General features: G+C 53.2%; 1 protein-coding gene across 5 annotated transcripts in view; it reads left to right on the plus strand.

The window, feature by feature from the left end:
• G6PD (glucose-6-phosphate dehydrogenase) overlaps positions 1-18,971 on the plus strand; it is a 136,145-nt gene that overhangs the window by 22,671 nt on the left and 94,503 nt on the right. For 4 of the 5 annotated variants that reach the window (XM_085629907.1, XM_085629909.1, XM_085629910.1 and 1 more), the window contains exons 2-4: positions 6,755-6,891; positions 16,175-16,212; positions 18,098-18,206. In XM_085629907.1, the coding sequence (XP_085486033.1) occupies positions 6,755-6,891; positions 16,175-16,212; positions 18,098-18,206 (284 nt within the window). Of the gene's footprint in view, positions 1-2,744; positions 2,910-6,754; positions 6,892-16,174; positions 16,213-18,097; positions 18,207-18,971 lie in introns of those variants that run through there. The other variant, XM_085629908.1, reaches the window with a different exon arrangement.

Here is an 18,971-nt window from a genome sequence, read left to right on the forward strand (position 1 = left end):
GGAGACTTATTGGAGAGGATGGGTGTTGGACCTGCGTTCCGGCGTCTGATCCAGGTCCTATACTCCGCTCCTAGGGCTAGGGTCCTTATCAACGGTGTACTCTCTGAACCCTTCCCTATCCAGAGGGGCACCTGCCAGGGCTGCCCGCTCTCTCCGCTTTTATTCGCCCTAGCGATGGAGCCCCTGGGTTGCCTCATCCGCCAAGACCCCCTCATTCGGGTTTGGGCCTGGGATCTGACCCAGATTGACAAAATAGCCTTCTACACGGATGACGTTCTCCTCCTCTTTCTGGCGGATCCCGAGTGTTTGGGCCAGAGATGTCTGGACGCTCTTTCGGCCTTTGAACAGACTTCCGGGCTCAGGCTTAACTCGCCGAAATCCACGCTGGTCCCCCTACACTCCTCACAGGCGTGCTTTGATTGGCAAATATCCATCCCCCTGCGTAGGCAATCCTTTAAGTACCTGGGGGTGTGGATTGCTTTACATCCGGAGCTTGAGTGGGCCTTTTACATCACCCCTCTTGTTACTAGGGCAAAGGCGGACCTCAAGAACTGGCAATCTCTCTCCCTCAACCCCCTTGGCAGAAGCGCCCTCTTCAAAATGATGGTCCTCCCCCGCTTCCTATACATACTACAAAATGTTACCTTGTATCTCCCGGGGAGTTTGTTCCGGGAAATGGACTGGGTCCTTACCCGCTTTCTGTGGGGAGGAAAGAGGCCGCGAATGTCCCTGGCGCGCTGCCGCATACCCCCCTATGACTGGGGAATGGGGGTGACTAATCTTCACCTTTACTACCTGGCCACACGGCTTATCGTGATCCACGATTGGTTCGCGTGAGGCTGGTCCGACCCAGCATACAGAGTGGAACTTAGATCGCTAGATTTTTCACAGCTCCAAGCCTACCTGTACGGGAGCCTGGTGCCGCAGGCTCTTCCCACTGTCACCAGGGCAGTGCTTATGGCCTGGCGTGCGGCGCTAAGATATGTAAAGTGGGATCGGAAACTTACCAAGCACACACCCCTGTGGAGTGAGACATGGCTGGCGGAGGTTTCCTCTCTCCAGGACTTTTGCAGGTGGGACCTCATAGGGATTTCGCTGTTGGGAGACGTTTGGGTGGGGGACCATGTCAGATCCTTTGCAGACCTACAACACCGTTACTCCCTCCACTCCTCCCAATTCTATAAGTATCTACAATTGAGGCACGCCCTTCAGGTCCACGTCCTTTCCCCGAATTCAGCCCCATGGGGAACCTGGGTGGGGGGTGGGGGGGGGAAGGGGTTTCGTGGATCTCCCGCTCCTTCGTGAACAGCCCCGTGGCCCTAGATCCACTTCGCGCTCGCTGGGAGGGGTGGCTGGGTCCCCTGGAGGACGCGGATTGGAGGGATGCCCTTATTGCACCCAAAACGCTGACGACCTCCTCCAAGCTGCAGCTCGTCCAACTCTACTATCTCCATGCAGCATACCTCTACCCCGCGTGCCTGTACAATGCCTGCCTGCCTGCGTCCCTCTCCATCCTGCACTCGCTGCCAACGGGCTCCAGCTGATTTGTACCACATGGTGTTGCAATGCCTCGCCCTAGCGCCATTTTGGACGGGGGTAGAGCTGGAGCTCACGCAGGCCCTTGGGTGGGAGGTACCCCATGAACCGTGGCGTCTGCTCTTGGGGGTGTTCGGCCTTGATGGATCCTGGGCTGATAAGCGCTTATTGGGCACAGCGTTGGCGGTGGCAAAACGAGACATTGCGGCACTGTGGTCTCAAGCTGAATCCCCTACAGTACGGAGATGGGAGTACTGCAGTACTGTAGAAGCGCTGGAATGACATACCCTCGCCTGAGGTCACACGGCGTGCTGTAGAGGCGCAGGGATGCAAGGCCCTCACTTGAGGTCGCATAGGTGTGCTGTAGAGGCGCTGGGATGCACAACCCTCACCTGAGGTCATACAGCTGTGCTGGGATGCACAACCCTCACCTGAGGTCACACTGGTGTGCTGTAGAGGCGCTGGGATGCACAACCCTCATCTTGGGTCACACGGGTGTGCTGTAGAGGCGCTGGGATGCACAACCCTCATCTTGGGTCACACGGGTGTGCTGTAGAGGCGCTGGGATGCACAACCCTCATCTTGGGTCACACGGGTGTGCTGTAGAAGCGCTGGCATGCCAGGCCCTCCATTAGGTCACACAGCGTGCTGTAGAGGCGCTGGGATGGCAGATCTTCACATGAGGTCACACTGCGGTGCTGTACAGGGTCTGGGATGCCAGGCCCTCACTTTAGGTCACACAGGAGTGCTGTAGAGGCGCTGAGATGCACAACCCTCACCTGAGGTCATACAGCTGTGCTGGGATGCACAACCCTCACCTGAGGTCACACGGGTGTGCTGTAGAGGCGCTGGGATGCCAGGCCCTTACCTGAGGTCACACAGCGTGCTGTAGAGGCGCTGGGATGCACAACCCTCATGTTAGGTCACACAGGTGTGCTGTAGAGGCGCTGGGATGCACAACCCTCACCTGAGGTCACACAGGTGTGATGGGATGCACAACCCTCACCTGAGGTCACACTGGTGTGCTGTAGAGGCGCTGGGATGCCAGGCCCTTACCTGAGGTCACACAGCGTGCTGTAGAGGCGCTGGGATGCACAACCGTCACTCAGCGATGCTCGGCGCAAGCTGAAACCAAGGTAGTCGCCTCCCATCCCTGCTGCTGAGTCTGGGTGACTGAGCAGAAAGGCCCCTCCCTCCCTCCACCCCTCCCTCTGGTCTGTGACTCAACCCTCGCTGCTGGCTCGGTATAAAGCCACCGGCTGCCTCCGAGGCGCGTCTGCACCAGCTCTGGAGCCGGAAACCTGTTGGCACCTGAAGCAGCCGCTCCAGATCGACCCCGGCATCGGACTGTGCGAGGGTACTCTGTCTCCCAGGTGGGCATGTCTCTCCTCTCGGCCCTGAGGTTCCCTGAGCCTCCCTGGCGCGGACCCCCTGCACACTGACACTCATGCGCTCCCCTGTGCCTCACTCGCAGACTTGTGCACTCCCTGAGCCGCCCCTGTCACTGACACGCTCATGAGCTCCCCTGTGCCTCACGGGCAGTCTCTTGTGCTGCCCCGTGCCTCACTTGCACTCTTGTGTACTCCCGAGCCTCACTGGCTGCACTCTCCCGTGCTCCCCTATGCCTCACTCGCACGCTGTGCTCTCCCTGGGTCTCCTGGGTGGACAGACATGCACTCTCCCGTGCTCCCCTGTGCCTCCCTGGCGGTCTTGTGCACTCCCTGAGCCGCCCCTGTACCTCACTGACACGCTCATGAGCTCCCCTGTGCCTCACGGGCAGTCTCTTGTGCTGCCCCGTGCCTCACTTGCACTCTTGTGTACTCCCTGTGCCTCCCTGGCGGTCTTGTCTGCTCCCCTATGCCTCACTCGCACGCTGTGCACTCCCTGGGTCTCCTAGGTGGACACTGACACTCCCATGTGCCCCCCGTGCCTCTTTGGCACGCTCCTATGCTCCCTTGTGCCTCACTGGCACTCATGCGCCTCGTGTTCATTATTGGCACTCTCATGCACTCTCCCCGTGTCTCAATGTCCCTCTCGTGTGCCCCGTGTTATTCACTGGCACTCTCATGTGCCCTCCATGGGCTGTCTTTGCGCCCTCACCCTCCTTTCCCTAGAGCTCTCACCCTCCTTTCCCTAGCGCTCTCTGTCCTCTGTGCACATCTTTGCTTCATCACAGCGGTCTATGCTTCCCTGCGCCCTCTGCTCCCATGACCCCCCTGCACCCTGGGGTGACTTCTGTCACCCGACTGTGCGCCCCCACTGCCCCCGTGTGCGCCTAGAAGCCCCTCTGGTGCCTCGTGAGGTGGGCGAGCCGCTGAAGGCCCGAGCCCAGAAAGAGCCGAGCTTTCCTGTGGCTTCCGCCTGCCCCTCACTAACCGCAGCGCCTAGAAAAGGCAGAGACCCATCTAGCGCCTGAGTTGCACAATGTGAAACCAGGAAGCGCGGCTTCCCTGCGCAACAGTTTGACCCTGTGCACATATTTTATTTCCTCATCCTTCCCGTCCCTCGTTGCTACACGAGAGGCTTGTGAAACCCGTGAGTCCACGACTCGTGCCGAGCCCTCCCTGCTGCTGCTTTTAGGACGGCTGGACAGGGGTGCTTAACCTGTGGTCCCTAACCTGTGGTCCAGCGGTCTTCAGACTTTCCAATGCGCCCCCCCGTGGAAAAAAATCATTGGGGCCCGCCCCTCAAAACTCTCCCCAATGTTCTATTGAACTAGAAACGCTGAAGTGTTCCCGGGCTTATGAATCGCTGCAGTCGGTCCATGATTGCCGAGCGCACTGCTCTGGTCACACAGGCCTCCCCAACGCGTAAACGCATCCACAGTGACATCAGAGATGGGGGTGGGGGATTAAAGCATGTTTGAGTCCCTTCCCTAGCCACACCTTCTCCCAGCCAGGATACAAATGACAAAAGATGTTAGTGATGCCCCCTTACAGAGCGCTTATGCCGCCCATGTGCCCCCGCCCCCGAAAACCAAGCGCTGCTCTCAGCAGAAGGCCTCTTTTGGCCAGAGCCTGCCCCCCTGCTGTAGTCCCAGGACCCCTGGGGGTCTGCAAATGTTTAACCTAAAATTAAGGTAATCACTATGGAGGTACTGTTCCGTGGTGGATGTGGTCAAAGATCGACCGGTGTCCACCCAAAGGTTAAGAGAGAAAAGAGAAGTGAGGTCTAGGGTAGGGTACTGGGGGGGGGGGGGGGAGACATAAGGTGTCTCTTGTTGCCCTCACACACCCCGAGGGATGTCATGCTTCATCATCGGGCGTATGCTCCTCGTCGGGCCGGCGGTGCAATGCCCTACAGGTCCCCCGAAGGGTCTCTTTAGCGGAGATCTTTTCGAGAACTGCCGATGGGTGCATGCGGGTATGTGGAGGGGGAAGTACCAGGATCAGTGCTAAGGGTTGTGTGTGCAAAGTGAGATAAAAATACCTAAGGGTTACCAAAGACTGCACAGACTGCCCGATCCAGACGCCAGCTCGAAGGTGTCCTTCGAGCTGGCGTCTGGATCGGGCAGGTTTCCAGTGCCGTCACCTGAGTAACCCCCCTAGATGGTGTGGGCCTCCTACGCTGCATAGCTTATGGAGTAATCCCAACTCCCTTCTTAGGTCTAATGCAAAGGGGGCATAACCTACTCCCCAACCTCACACTACTTATGTAAGATACTACCTCCTCCTTTGCCCAGTGAGAGGGTGATTTATACCCCACTCACTACACTTAGTCTGTGCACCTTTTTCATATCACTCACCTTCCCCGGTCCTGATGAAACTCCAAGGATCGCTCTGACCACATAAGGCGTGAAACATGTCGACCACTTTGTAAGCTACCTGACACATTACGTCTTGATAGGTAACTATTAACCTACGGGTTTTTTACTGTACCAAGGGTACCTCTTTATTAAAACACCCCTAGTCTTTGGTAACCCTTAGGTATTTTTATCTCACTTTGCACAAACAACCCTTAGCACTGATCCTGGTACTTCCCCTCCACATACCCGCATGCACCCATCGGCAGTTCTCAAAGATCTCCGCTAAAGAGACCCTTCGGGGGACCCGTATGGCATTGCACCGACGAGCATACGCCCGATGATGAAGCATGACATCCCTCGGGGTGTGTGAAGGCAACAAGAGACACCTGATGTCTCTCTCTTCCCCCCCCCCCCTCCCCCCCACCACCCTCAGTACCCTACCCTAGACCTCACTTCTCTTTTCTCTCAACCTTTGGGTGGACACCGGTCGATCTTTGACCACATCCACCACGGAACAGTACCTCCATAGTGATTACCTCATTGATATTTCGGAGCATAGGTACTGGACCATTAATTAGCTCCTGGTCCGTCCCCCCCCCCCCCCCCTCTACCCCCCCATTTTTTGACGCAGTAACCTAAAATTAATACATTAAAAAGATTAACATACATGCAAACAAAGAAGCGACATTTAACACATGCTCTATTTAATGGTGAATTTGGTAAAGCAAATTAATATTGGAGCATTTTCTTGGTGTAGACTTGTTTTTGTATTTTTCTGAGATTTATATTTCAGATTCAAAACATACACATTACATAGGCCAGAGGTCCCTTACTTTCAATAATGACTGTGGTGGGGGTGGGTCCCGAGCTTCCAGTAACGACTCGGTGGGGGTCCGGTGCTTCTGCTAATGACTGTGGGGGGGTCCCCAGCTTCCAATGACTCAATATTAGAAGCTAGGGACCCCCCACTATGTGGGGGGTCCCCTGCTTCCAATAATGACTCGGTGGGGGGGTCCCCTGCTTCCAATAATGACTCAGGGGGGGGTCCCCTGCTTCCAATAATGACTCAGGGGGGGGTCCCCTGCTTCCAATAATGACTCAGGGGGGGGTCCCCTGCTTCCAATAATGACTCAGCGGGGTCCCCAGATTCCAGTGATTCATTGGGGGTCCCCGGAAGCATTTAATGAGTCAATGGGGCCCCACAGAAGTCAAAAGGTTAAGACTTCTGCATGGTAAAGAATTACTTGTGTCTGAATTATGAAGAAAGTTTATCATGTTTTTTGTGATTTACATGCTACGGGCTCTTGGCTCGGCTCTCCGTGTCAATTTGTTGGCTTGCCCAACTATGTACATTGCCCAGTGTGCAGTTTCAAGCCGGACTCCTGGCAGGGTGCCCCTAGCCTCACCCCTACCGAAGTATTGTGCCCACTCTCCTAGGGTGAATGCTAACCATTTCACTCTTTGCTCCCACAGGCACCGCCATGAGCCACAGCAGCGAGCAGGTGAACCTGAGCCGGCAGGAGGTGTGCGGCATCCTGCGGGAGGAGCTACTCCACGATGATGTCTTCCACCAGGCCTACACCCATATCTTCATCGTGGTGGGCGCTTCGGTGAGTGTGGGCCGTCCGTCTGTGCTAGTCTCTGCCACCTCTGTGTCCAAAGAAGGTGTGGTGACAAGTATGAGGTCTGAGGGACATGAGGGGGTGCCTGGGCCTGAGATTTGAGGTGGAGCCTGGGCCTGAGATTTATGAGGTGGAGCCTGGGCCTGAGATTTATGAGGTGGAGATTGGGCCTGAGATTTATGAGGTGGTCCTCGGTGGGTTTTGGGATCTCCCTTGGAGTCTGAACAGTTGTTCCCCACTTCAAGAAATACCAGGAGTAAAGTCTTTTTCAGTTCAAGCTTCCAAGGCTTGGAGTCATCTCCCACGTGACCTCCAACCAATCGGGATTACATAGTCTTTTGCCAGAAATTAAAACCTATCTTTTTGTTGAAATAGGAAAACAATTGTGACCCACCTGTTAAGATCACTTCCGGGTAGTCTGACACATTGCTGTTATTTTGCTCCTTCTTTTCCTTTAGCACTTATAGCTCCAAGATGCCTCTGTCGTGTAGGTTTGGGCGTAAGTATTTTATTCACTCAGTCATTCATACTCGTATTTGATATCCTCTATTGTCAGCCTGGTGGACTATCACAGTTTGACTTAACACAGTTGTGTTGATTGCGTGTTGTGTACTTTACCTCTTATGTACACAACACGCTAAGTACGTTCACACTCTGGGGAATAGTAGAAAATGGATCCCTGTCCTACAAGGGGCCCAGCCTTTGCGAGGGAGTGTCAGTAGACCCGCACCAAGGTTATGGAACCTCGACCCTGGGATCAGCCACCACTGCGGTCATAACCTTGTTATGGGATAATCGTCATCCATGATGAAAGGAGGTACACAAGGTGGTGGCCACTTCTGCAGTAACCTTGCGGGATAATAGTGATCCATGCTGAAAGGAGGTACACGTGGTTGGTATGGACCACCATCTCCGGCAGTAGTGGCCCCTTTGCTGGGGTGCAAAATACAAAAAGACTCTAGAGAACCTCCTGATGGGTCTCATGACACAAACCTCCTTAGCCGGAGGGTCTGATGATGAATGCAGGAGCAGAGTGTCAGAGGAGCCCCTTACAGGGGTCCTGTACTGTCTTACCTCGCCCCCAAGCTTGGGTCTTGTTCTAATTCCTCCACTTCTTGTCTCTCCCTTGCCTCACTCCTCTGACACCTTGTTTCTCCAGTATTTGGGGTGTCTTTCATAGATTCACATGCTTGAATATTCCCCGTCGTCGAAGTGGGGAGTCCCACGGTATATATAAAAAGCAATAAGTATCATGTGTATATATACATATACACATACATAACCACATAAGAGTATATACATACCCAAATAAACTTATATATATATATATAGTTCAAATAACATATCCAGTTAAAATACCATAGGATAGCATTGAGACATAGGAAAGCATTGAGAAAAAGAATCACTTTGCTAACATATCACTGTCTTTTTATAGTCCAAACTCCAGCCAATCAGGCGCTAGCACCCTCTAGAACCTTCTCCTCAGAGGCTCAGACCCTCAGATTTTCTACCGCACGTCGTGTGAAGGGAGTCTCCCTGAGCTCTGCTCAGTTCTTCATCTGGTTTGAGGTTTTTTTGTCTCATGTCTGCAAGTAAGAAATCTCTTTTCCGTCCTTGTTCATCTTGCGGAAAGTCAAGACTTTTCTCTGAGGATCCCCATGAGAAATGTATTTATTGTCTGTATCCTGATCATAAGGTGGCTAACTGTAAGATCTGCAGAACTTTCTCTCACAAAACTTTGAAAGATAGAGAAGGTCGCCTTTTAATATGGCTTCAAAAACTAAAGGATACAGACAACCCACTTTCTGTGGTGGAAAGTGTAGCCTCTGTCAAAACAGGAGTCTCCTCAAAGCGTGGAAGTGTCCAGGACTTGCCATCTCCTTTTCTGAAAAAGAAGAGACTTCACCTTGAGGAAGTGTCTACAGGCAAAGTCTCTGTTACCACGTCTGCGCCCCCGAGACGTAGCTCTCAGGCGTCTTTGACTCCGTCAGTACATGTTTCCAGTCAGAAACTGTCAAAACCGTCGACGGCCCCTCCGTCGACGAGATCGGCTACTTCATCAGCCTCGGTGACGACGGTATCGAGCAGATATCCTTCGTCGACGACACTGACTTCGTCGACGTCTTCTCCGTCGACAGTAGTATGTGTCCCTTAGAACTATCTCGTCGACGATACCACTCACGTCTTCGTCGACGACTGGGAAGCTGGCGCTTCCGTCGACGTCTACAACTCCGTCGACGATGGATAGAAAGAAGACGACATCCTCGTCGACGACATCCTCGTCGACGACAGCCCCGTCGACGACAGCCCCGTCGACGGCAGCCACCCCGTCGACGGCAGCCTCCTCGTCGACGACAGCTCCGTCGACGATTACTTCGTCGACGGTCGCCTCGACGACGGTGGGGTCAAATTTTGCGACCATGCCTTTGGTGCCAATGTCAACGCCAGCACCGGGGTCTGTGGACAGCTCCTTAATGCTACGTCGTAAGGCCATGCTAGACCCAGTTATGTTACCACCTGGACCACGGCCACCTCGTCAACTATTTCCCTCAGGGGATGAGGACGATTCGGATGAGGGCGATCAGTCTCTTTTTCGGGATGCTCATAGTCCTTCTGAGCTACATATAAAGTGCCAAGAGTCTGAGGAGGATGAATACTATGAACAGGAAGAAGAGCAAAATTCCTCTGCTCCGGTTCCTATGGTGCAGCTTCCTGTGCGGCTTATTTCCAACCTCCAATATATGTTGGAAGATTATAATCGTCGCTTTCCAGCATCCTCTCAAAATTCTCCACGTGAAGCGCCATCTGAGGTTCCACCTCATCCTATATTGCCAACGATACCCACGCCCTCCACACCTGCACTGCCTTCCAATGCAGAGGATGATAATATGGACAATCCGGATACGGAAGAGGGTGAGCTCCCAGAGGACGACTCTATGGCGGACTGGGATGATTACCAAATCAATTCGCCCGCATCACCGCCAAGGTCACCAGTCAACTCGCCACCTGTCGACATAACAGGGTTCCATCAGCTGATGGAGAGAGCAGCGCAACGCTTTCACCTTCCCATGGTGGTTAGGGAAGAGGACTGTTTCTTGTACGACTTCAAGTCCCAGCCTCAGAAACAAGTACGAGCTGTGCCAATCATAGACTTCATATGAAATGAAGGCATAAAGTTAATGAAGACACCTAATTCTATTCCGGCGGTGCTCCCACGCCTGGAGAAAAAATATAAAGCTCCGGATTCTTCCCCAGCCTGCTTGGTGTCTCAACCTAAGCCGGACTCAGTGATCACACAAGCGGCACAGCGCCGCTCCAAGAATCCATAATCTCCAATGTCGGCGCCTCCGGATCGCGACGGCCGTCGCCTGGATGCCATAGGCAAGAAGTTTTCAACCATGGCGTCAACAAAGGTCCGGGCTGCGAATTCTTTGGCAATCCTCGCCCGTTATGATAGACAGATGTGGTCGGACATGGCTGCATTGGTCAAGCTTATACCGGAGGATTCTAGAGCGGAAGCTCAGAAGATCCTGCAAGAGGGTGAGAGGGCGTCATCCGAGATCATTGACTGCTCTGACATCGCATCCACCGGTTTCCGCCAATTGGCGGGAGCAGCCGTCCTAAGAAGACAGGGCTGGCTTCGATCAACCTCTTTTCGGCAAGAGGTCCAAGCTAAGATTTTGGACATGCCATATGACGGGGAGTCATTATTCGGCCAGCATGTGGAAGATGCCTTGCAAACCATAAAAAAGGACACGGATACGGCTCGTTCCCTCGGCACTCTACAGTTTAGGAAGCAGCCCTTTCGAGGTGCGCGCGGCCGCGGCACCTCCTCCTCATCATCATCCTTTCGTGGCTCCTCGTCTCAATACCGCTCGTACAACCAAGGGCAACAACGGTACTTTTCACAACCGCAGCAGTCCTACAGACAGCAAACTAGCAAGTCATATAGAGGAAAGTCGAATTACAGAGGGAATTCAACCAAGAAGCAGTGACTGTGTACGGAAAAAACTTCCTTTTCCCAGTTATCCTCTAGTTCTTGTTGGAGGAAAAATCTCCCAGTTCTTTTCAACCTGGTCCTCAATCACTTCGGACCGCTGGGTTCTGGATATTATTTCAAGGGGCCACGCCCTAGAGTTTGTGAAGGTTCCTCCACGCACACCTCCATCCGGGCCACCACCCGCCCATCTCAAAGAACTTTTCAAACAGATCCAAATAATGTTAAACAAGGGTGCCATCGAAGTGGTTCCGAAATATCAAAGAGGGTTGGGATTCTATTCCCGTTTTTTCCTCATACTAAAGAAATCAGGGGAATGGCGTCCCATCCTCGATCTCAGATTGCTCAACAAATTTCTCAAGACTCAGTCCTTTCGGATGCTCACATTGAAGGACATCCTCCAATTCTTTTCTCAGGAGGATTACATGACAACGATCGATCTGCAGGACGCATATTTCCATGTGCCCATTCTACCACGCCACAGGAAATACCTACGATTTCGAGTGGGCCACAAGGATTACCAATTCACGGTCCTACCCTTCGGACTCTGCTCAGCCCCGCGGGTCTTTACAAAATTCCTGGCCCCGGTGGTGGCTCACTTACGACAAGAGGGTATTCAGATATACCCCTACCTGGACGATTGCCTCATCAAAGCTCAATCCTCCCACCAGGCGGCCCTCGATACCCAGCGCTGTCTCGATCTGTTCCAGTCCCTGGGGTTGTCGGTCAATGTACAAAAATCTCAACTCACGCCGACTACGTGCAAGACCTTTCTCGGCGCTTGTATCAATCCGAGCACAGCCATGGCTTTCGCTTCAGCAGAGCGTCAAGAACGGATTCAACAGCTTGCGAGCTCCATCGCAGCAAAGCAGTCAGTTTCAGTCCGCATATTGAAATCCTTTCTGGGAATGGCGTCCTCATGCATCGCTTTGATCCCTCTCTGCAGACTAAAGAGTCGCATCATCCAAGAGGAGTTAGACAAGCAGTGGCGCCAGGTTTCCGGTTCCTTCAACGATCAGATCGTGGTGTCACCCCGCATGGCTCAAGCGCTGCATTGGTGGACCCGTCCTGCCAACATCGCAGCAGGAACATCTTTTCTGTCAACAACCCCAGAACTCGTCCTTACCACGGACGCATCCATGGAGGGTTGGGGCGCACATTTTCAAGATCTATCCGTCAAGGGCCAATGGTCAGCGGCTCAGCGTTGCTGACACATCAACAGACTGGAATTGATGGCCATTTTCTTGGCGTTTAAATCCTTCCGCCTGCAGTTCCAAGGGAAGTCAGTCCTCATTCAGACGGACAACACCACGTGCATGCACTACCTGAACAAACAGGGCGGGACAAGATCTCCACTGCTCTCCCGTCTGGCGCAGAAGATTTGGAGTTGGGCCATACTCCATCAGATGACGTTACAAGCAATTCATCTGCCCGGCATTTCCAATACTCTGGCGGATGCACTCAGTCGGTCAGCATCAACCCACGAGTGGGAGTTACATCAACCGACGCTGGAATTTGTCTTCAACCTTTGGGGTCACCCGACAATCGACCTCTTCGCAACCCCGCAGAATGCAAAATGCCAGTCCTACGCAAGCTGGTTTCCCCACCAAGGGTCGTGCGGAAATGCCCTTTCGATCAATTGGTACGGGATATTTGCGTACGCTTTTCCGCCGATTCCGTTGATTCCGCGAGTGCTGCGGAAGATGAGACAACCGTGCCATGTACTTCTAATAGCTCCACGCTGGCCTCGGCAAGCATGGTTTTCGGAGTTGCTTCTCCTATCCCAACGCGAGCCCATCCTTCTTCACCTGAAGCCGGATCTGCTGACAATGAACGATGGTCGGATATGCCATCCGAATCCCAGCTTTCTCAGCTTGTCGGCTTGGAACCTGAGCACCTTGAATTTGCTCATTTGAACATCCCTCCAGCCTGCAGGGAGGTGTTAGCTAAGGCAAGAGCTCCATCCACAGTGAAAACGTATAAGCTCAAATGGAAGCGATTTTGTCTTTGGTGTGCTTCCGCCCACATTCATCCTGTGCACGCTCCCCCAGAACACATTCTGCCGTTCTTCCTACAACTAGCGCAGTCTGGATTATCGCACTCTACCTTAAAGGTCTTTCTAGCGGCAATATCTCGCTTCCGACAAGACGGCTCGTCCTCTCTATTCATCCAGAGTCATACAGCAATTTTTCAAGGGTCTCTTCCGAATGTTCCCGCCCATTCGGCGTCCTCCACCCACGTGGCGCCTGAACATCGTGCTGGCTCAGCTCATGAAGGCGCCCTTCGAACCTATCCACTCAGCGGATGTCAAATTTTTAACTTGGAAAGTGGACCTCCTCCTTGCTCTGACCTCTTCCCGCAGGGTCAGTGACATTCACGCCTTTACAATAAAGCCTCCGTTCCTTCAATTCAGATCGGACTGTGTCATCCTCCGCACTAATCCGGTTTTTATACCTAAAGTACCATCCGATTTCCATCTTAACGAACCGGTGCTTTTAAAGACTTTTTTCCCGCTTCCACAAACCCCGGCGGAGCAAAGCTTACACTCTCTGGACTTTAAGAGATGTCTTAAATTCTACATTAGCAGAACTCAATCCTTTCGCAAATCTGACCAGTTGTTTGTGGCCTACGGGCGTGCTTGCAAAGGACAATCGGTCACCAAACCTACGATTGCCCGTTGGGTTTCATCAGCAATCTCTTTTTGCCATCAAAAGGCTGGTAAGCCTCTGTCTTCGGGAGTGAGAGCCCATTCAACGAGGGCTATGTCATCTTCCACTGCCCTGTTCGCTGGTGTGCCCATCCATCAGATATGCCGGGCAGCTACGTGGTCCAGCAGACACGTTTACGAAGCACTACTGTCTGGAATCCATTAATGAAGCAGACACGGCTGTGGGACAGGCAGTTCTACGAAGTCTGTTTAAATAAGGTGAGCCTCTGCTACTTCCCTCCTCCTGGGGTATTATTAATTGCGTTTTAAATACATTGTCATTGTATTACATGCAATATCAATACGGCTTGGTCAGCCGAATACTGTTTACTGCTTACTATTCTATTCAAGCATGTGAATCTATGAAAGACACCCCAAATACTGGAGAAGAACAAATGTTACTTACCTGTAAACTGTGGTTCTCCAATATTTGTGTCTTTCATAGATTCACATGCGACCCACCCTCCTCCCCTCAGAGGCTCTCTTCTCCTCTTTCGGCTCTATGGTCACTCTCGTGCTCGAAAATCTGAGGGTCTGAGCCTCTGAGGAGAAGGTTCTAGAGGGTGCTAGCGCCTGATTGGCTGGAGTTTGGACTATAAAAAGACAGTGATATGTTAGCAAAGTGATTCTTTTTCTCAATGCTTTCCTATGTCTCAATGCTATCCTATGGTATTTTAACTTGATATGTTATTTGAACTATATATATATATATAAGTTTATTTGGGTATGTATATATACATGATACTTATTGCTTTTTATATATACCGTGGGACTCCCACTTCGACGACGGGGAATATTCAAGCATGTGAATCTATGAAAGACACCAATACTGGAGAACCACAGTTTACAGGTAAGTAACATTTGTTCTCATCTCTCCTGACATTCCCTCTGCACTTCCACCCCCCCATGACTCTGTCCTCTGCTGACCTCCCTCCCCATGACTTTGTCTTCGGACTCCTCCCTCCCCATGACTTTGTCTTCGCGGACTCCTCCCTCCCCATGACTTTGTCTTCGCGGACTCCTCCCTCCCCATGACTTTGTCTTCGCGGACTCCTCCCTCCCCATGACTTTGTCTTCGCGGACTCCTCCCTCCCCATGACTTTGTCTTCGCGGACTCCTCCCTCCCCATGACTTTGTCTTCGCGGACTCCTCCCTCCCCATGACTTTGTCTTCGCGGACTCCTCCCTCCCCATGACTTTGTCTTCGCGGACTCCTCCCTCCCCATGACTTTGTCTTCGCGGACTCCTCCCTCCCCATGACTTTGTCTTCGCGGACTCCTCCCTCCCCATGACTCTGTCCACTCCTCCCTCCCCATGACTCTGTCCTCGCGGACTCCTCCCTCCCCATGACTGTCCTCTCTCTCTGACTTTCTTCCTCTTCTGACTTTTCTCTTCTCTCACCTCATGGCTTTCTTTGCCTCTTTTTCCCAGACCGCCCTATACTCTCTCTCACTCACTCACACTCCGGCCTCCAGTGCACAGACCCCTCCTTTCTGCTGAGTCACTCGCTTGCAGTAATCTTTGCTCTTCTTTCACCCGCAGTGACTTTCCCTTCTGTGCGTCGAGCTGCCTTTGTTGTGATAATTCCAGACAAACAGCGCTGAAAGGCCTTTTTGCGAACATGATGCTTCCTTGTGCACACAGAGCGCCGCACCCTGTGCCAAACCTGGCTGGCAGGAGAAGAACTCCACGAAGCCCCTCTTGCCAGAGCCTCGGTCTCTCTCCAAGAGGGTTTTTGTGGAGGTGTTTGACTAGTTCCCCGTAGATCAGTCCTCAACCGGCATCCTCTTGGAGTGGTATTTACATCAAGTGCATATTGAAAATGTGACGTGAGAGCCAAGCACCTAGAGGACGTTCATCCCCAAAGATCAGACCATACGTGTGGCCTGGCAGTCCATTGGAGGGCCACAGTAACCACGGAGTGCCCCAGGACCCCTGGCACAGGTCTCACTCTGGCCCCTGTGCTTGGTGGCTCATGTCCTCTGCCCTGGTGTCCTAGGGCCACAGTTCATCCAGGATTGGTTGTGGAGTGGATCTCCACGTGTCCTGCGTGCTAGGACCCTGCCTGGGCTCTCGTGGCACATCCTTGACCTCAGGTGGTACTCGGTGCTTGTGGCACCTGGGCCCTGCCTGGCCTCTCGTGGCACTTCCGTCACCTCAGGTGGTAGTCAGTGCTTGTGCCACCTGCACCCAAGTCCGTCTTGGTAGCTGCTTTGAAAAGCTTGGCCAAGGTCTCCTGAGCAGGGATCTGAGGGGGGCGCGTGTAGTGTTTCCACAGTAACTCAGTGTTGGTGAGATCTGAAAGGCTTGGAAGGATCTAGAGACTTCCTTGAAAGGAGACCACCTGTGTCCGCTCCGAAGGCATGGTGTTGCGAGATCCTTGTAATCCTATAGATGTGTAAGGGTGCCTTGGGGAGGTTTAAGGGCGTCTGTGGCCGTGGGTCCTTTGGTTTCCATGTTAGGGGTGATTTGTGTGCAATATCAAATAAACATAACATGTTACATGTATGTGAGCATCTTTCGACTTGTGATTTGACCCTGAAACCTGCTTTTCTTGTTGTCTGGCAGGGAGACTTGGCCAAGAAGAAAATCTACCCGACCCTCTGGTGAGTCTACAGGGGGCGCCACTCTTATTCACCGGCCCTCGGGGGAGGCCTGTCTGTGCCCACTTAACCACTAACCCGTTCAGCAAGGGCATCACCCCCCGTCGGATTACCCCCAACCCATCCAGCAAGTGGACTTCACTCTCCCTGCTCACTTACCCCTAACCCATCCAGCAGGGGGCGCCACTCTTCCCCAAACACCCCTGGCAGCAGGCTCCCTTCTATCAGCCTTCTCCTAACCCATCCAACAAGGGGTGCTACCCTCCCCCCTCCCTAACCCATCCACCAGCGGACTATCGTGTCCGATCAGCCTATCCCAAACCCATCCATCAGGAGGCGTTGCTATGCGTACCTGGTTACCCCTGAACCGTCCATCTGGAGGCACCACTCTCTATACCCGGGCACCCCCTAACACATCCATTCGGGGATGCCATTTTTCTCTATCCACCGAGCCCTTCTGGTAGCAGGATCTACCCTCCCTAGCAGTTACCCGTAACCTATTGAGCAAGGGCTGGCACCTCTCTCCCGGTCCAGTTACCCCTAAAGCACCTGGCAGCAGGCTCCCCTTTCCCTGTCCATCTACCTCTTAACCCGTCCATCAGGGGCTGCCAGCCACTTTCCCTACCCACCTGTATTCTTTCCAGGGGCGCTCATCAATGCAGGCCAGCGTGACCCGCCCCCATGAAAAGTTAAGTGCTTGTTTAAGCCTGCGAGATTGCCCAGGGTGTTCTCTGCTTTGTGAGACAGTGCTCCTGCCCTGTGAGACTACCCCTCACTCTCTCTACTCTGAAACTGCCCATTACTACCTCTGTTCTGAGACCACCCATCACTGTCTCTGTTCTGAGACCACCCATCACTGTCTCTGTTCTGAGACCACCCATCACTGTCTCTGTTCTGAGACCACCCATCACTGTCTCTGTTCTGAGACCACCCATCACTGTCTCTGTTCTGAGACCACCCATCACTGTCTCTGTTCTGAGACCACCCATCACTGTCTCTGTTCTGAGACCACCCATCACTGTCTCTGTTCTGAGACCACCCATCACTGTCTCTGTTCTGAGACCACCCATCACTGTCTCTGTTCTGAGACCACCCATCACTGTCTCTGTTCTGAGACCGCCCGCCACTGCCCCTACTCTGAGACCTCCCGCCACTGCCCCTACTCTGAGACCGCCCGCCACTGCCCCTACTCTGAGACTACCCGTCACGGTCTGCCCCATGTTGGACCAGCGTTCTGTCTTTGCCCATGAGGCCCTCCTGGATTTCTCCTCCTAGGGCAGTGTGGGCCTCTTCCCTGCTTGTATCCCACAATTCATTTCCAGCTCTTTACTTCTCATGATACAGCTCAGGACTCCCTTTCGATCCATAGATAGTCCTAGGCTTTCTGTCACAAGAGACCTGTGGTTGCTGTTTTCCCTGTGAACCACGCCAGGCAGAGAACCCCCCCCCCCCCTCCCCCCATGAAGCAAGTCATGCAAAGATCTCTCCCCCATGAAATAGCCCAGGCAGCGATATCCCCCCCCCCCCCCCCCACAATGCACATAGCTGTTGGTTGCTCCTGTCCCCAAGGGACAGCACAGGTTTTGCTCTCCTTTGGTTGCCCCTGTCCCCAAGAGACAGCACAGGTTTTGCTCTCCTTTGGTTGCCCCTGTCCCCAAGAGACAGCACAGGTTTTGCTCTCCTTTGGTTGCCCCTGTCCCCAAGAGACAGCACCGGTTTCGGTCTCTTAGCTATGTAAAGAGACAGTCCAGGTTTCAGTCTCCAACCTGTGTAAAGAGCCTGGGGTTTATCTGCATCGACATAAGAGGGCCCAGCCTTTGCTCTCGCCATTAGACAGCTCTACAGAAATAATTTCCTGCTTTTGAAATCTTTTGATCTCTGCTTCTAGGTGGCTGTATAATGATGGCCTGCTGCCTGAAGACACCTACATTGTTGGCTATGCCAGGTCAAAGATCACCGTAGAGGACATCCGGAAGCAAAGCCAGCCCAATTTCAAGGTATTGTGTAAAGGTGGATAAAATAGGTGTGGGCTGGAGGAGGTGAGGGCAGCATCATGGAAACCAGAACTTGGGGGGTCGGGGGGAGGGCAGCATGGAAGGGTTAATAATGGTAGGATGGATGGTACGGTGAGGCCTGGAGGAGCAGCCGGGAGGCCAGGGAAGAGCAGATAGGGCTTGCGTAACAGCTTAGCTTGGAAGGGCTGGGCAGAGCAGCCTAGGAAGGGCTGGGAAGAGCAGATGGGGCTTAGGTAGCAGCTTGGAAGGCCTGGATGAGCAGCCTGGAAGAGCTGGGAAGAGCAGATGGGGCTTTGGTAACCGCTTGGAAGGACTGAGAGGAGCAGCCTGGGAGGGCTGGAAAAGCAGAGGAGGGCAAAGGAAAGCGAGGGCCTTAGAGTGGGAGTTGAGAGAGCTGCTGTGGGAAGATGTTGGCAGAGCCAGCAGATGTTCTAGCTCTCTTGTCAGTGCCCTTTTAAGCCTGGGCCTGTAACTGGAAAGGTCTGGATAAACTTGCTTTGGTTCCAGTGCAGAACTGTAAGTGGGTGTTTTGTAGCGTGAATCTTTTCTGGATTCACATGCTGTGCATTATTCCACCATCTAGTGGTTGGGTCTGGAATTGTTCTCTTTCTCTTTTTGTCTCGCGCCTAGCGTTGCACTGCACAGCAGTGCTCGCGCAGCGAGAGTCCTTCTGTCCGGGGTTCAGAAATCAAAAGGTTCCTAGAAGGAGCAGAAAAGAATAGCACCTCCAAAAAGGGTGGGGTCACC

This window comes from Triturus cristatus, chromosome 10, assembly GCF_964204655.1.
Source record: "Triturus cristatus chromosome 10, aTriCri1.1, whole genome shotgun sequence".
NCBI lineage: Eukaryota > Metazoa > Chordata > Amphibia > Caudata > Salamandridae > Triturus > Triturus cristatus.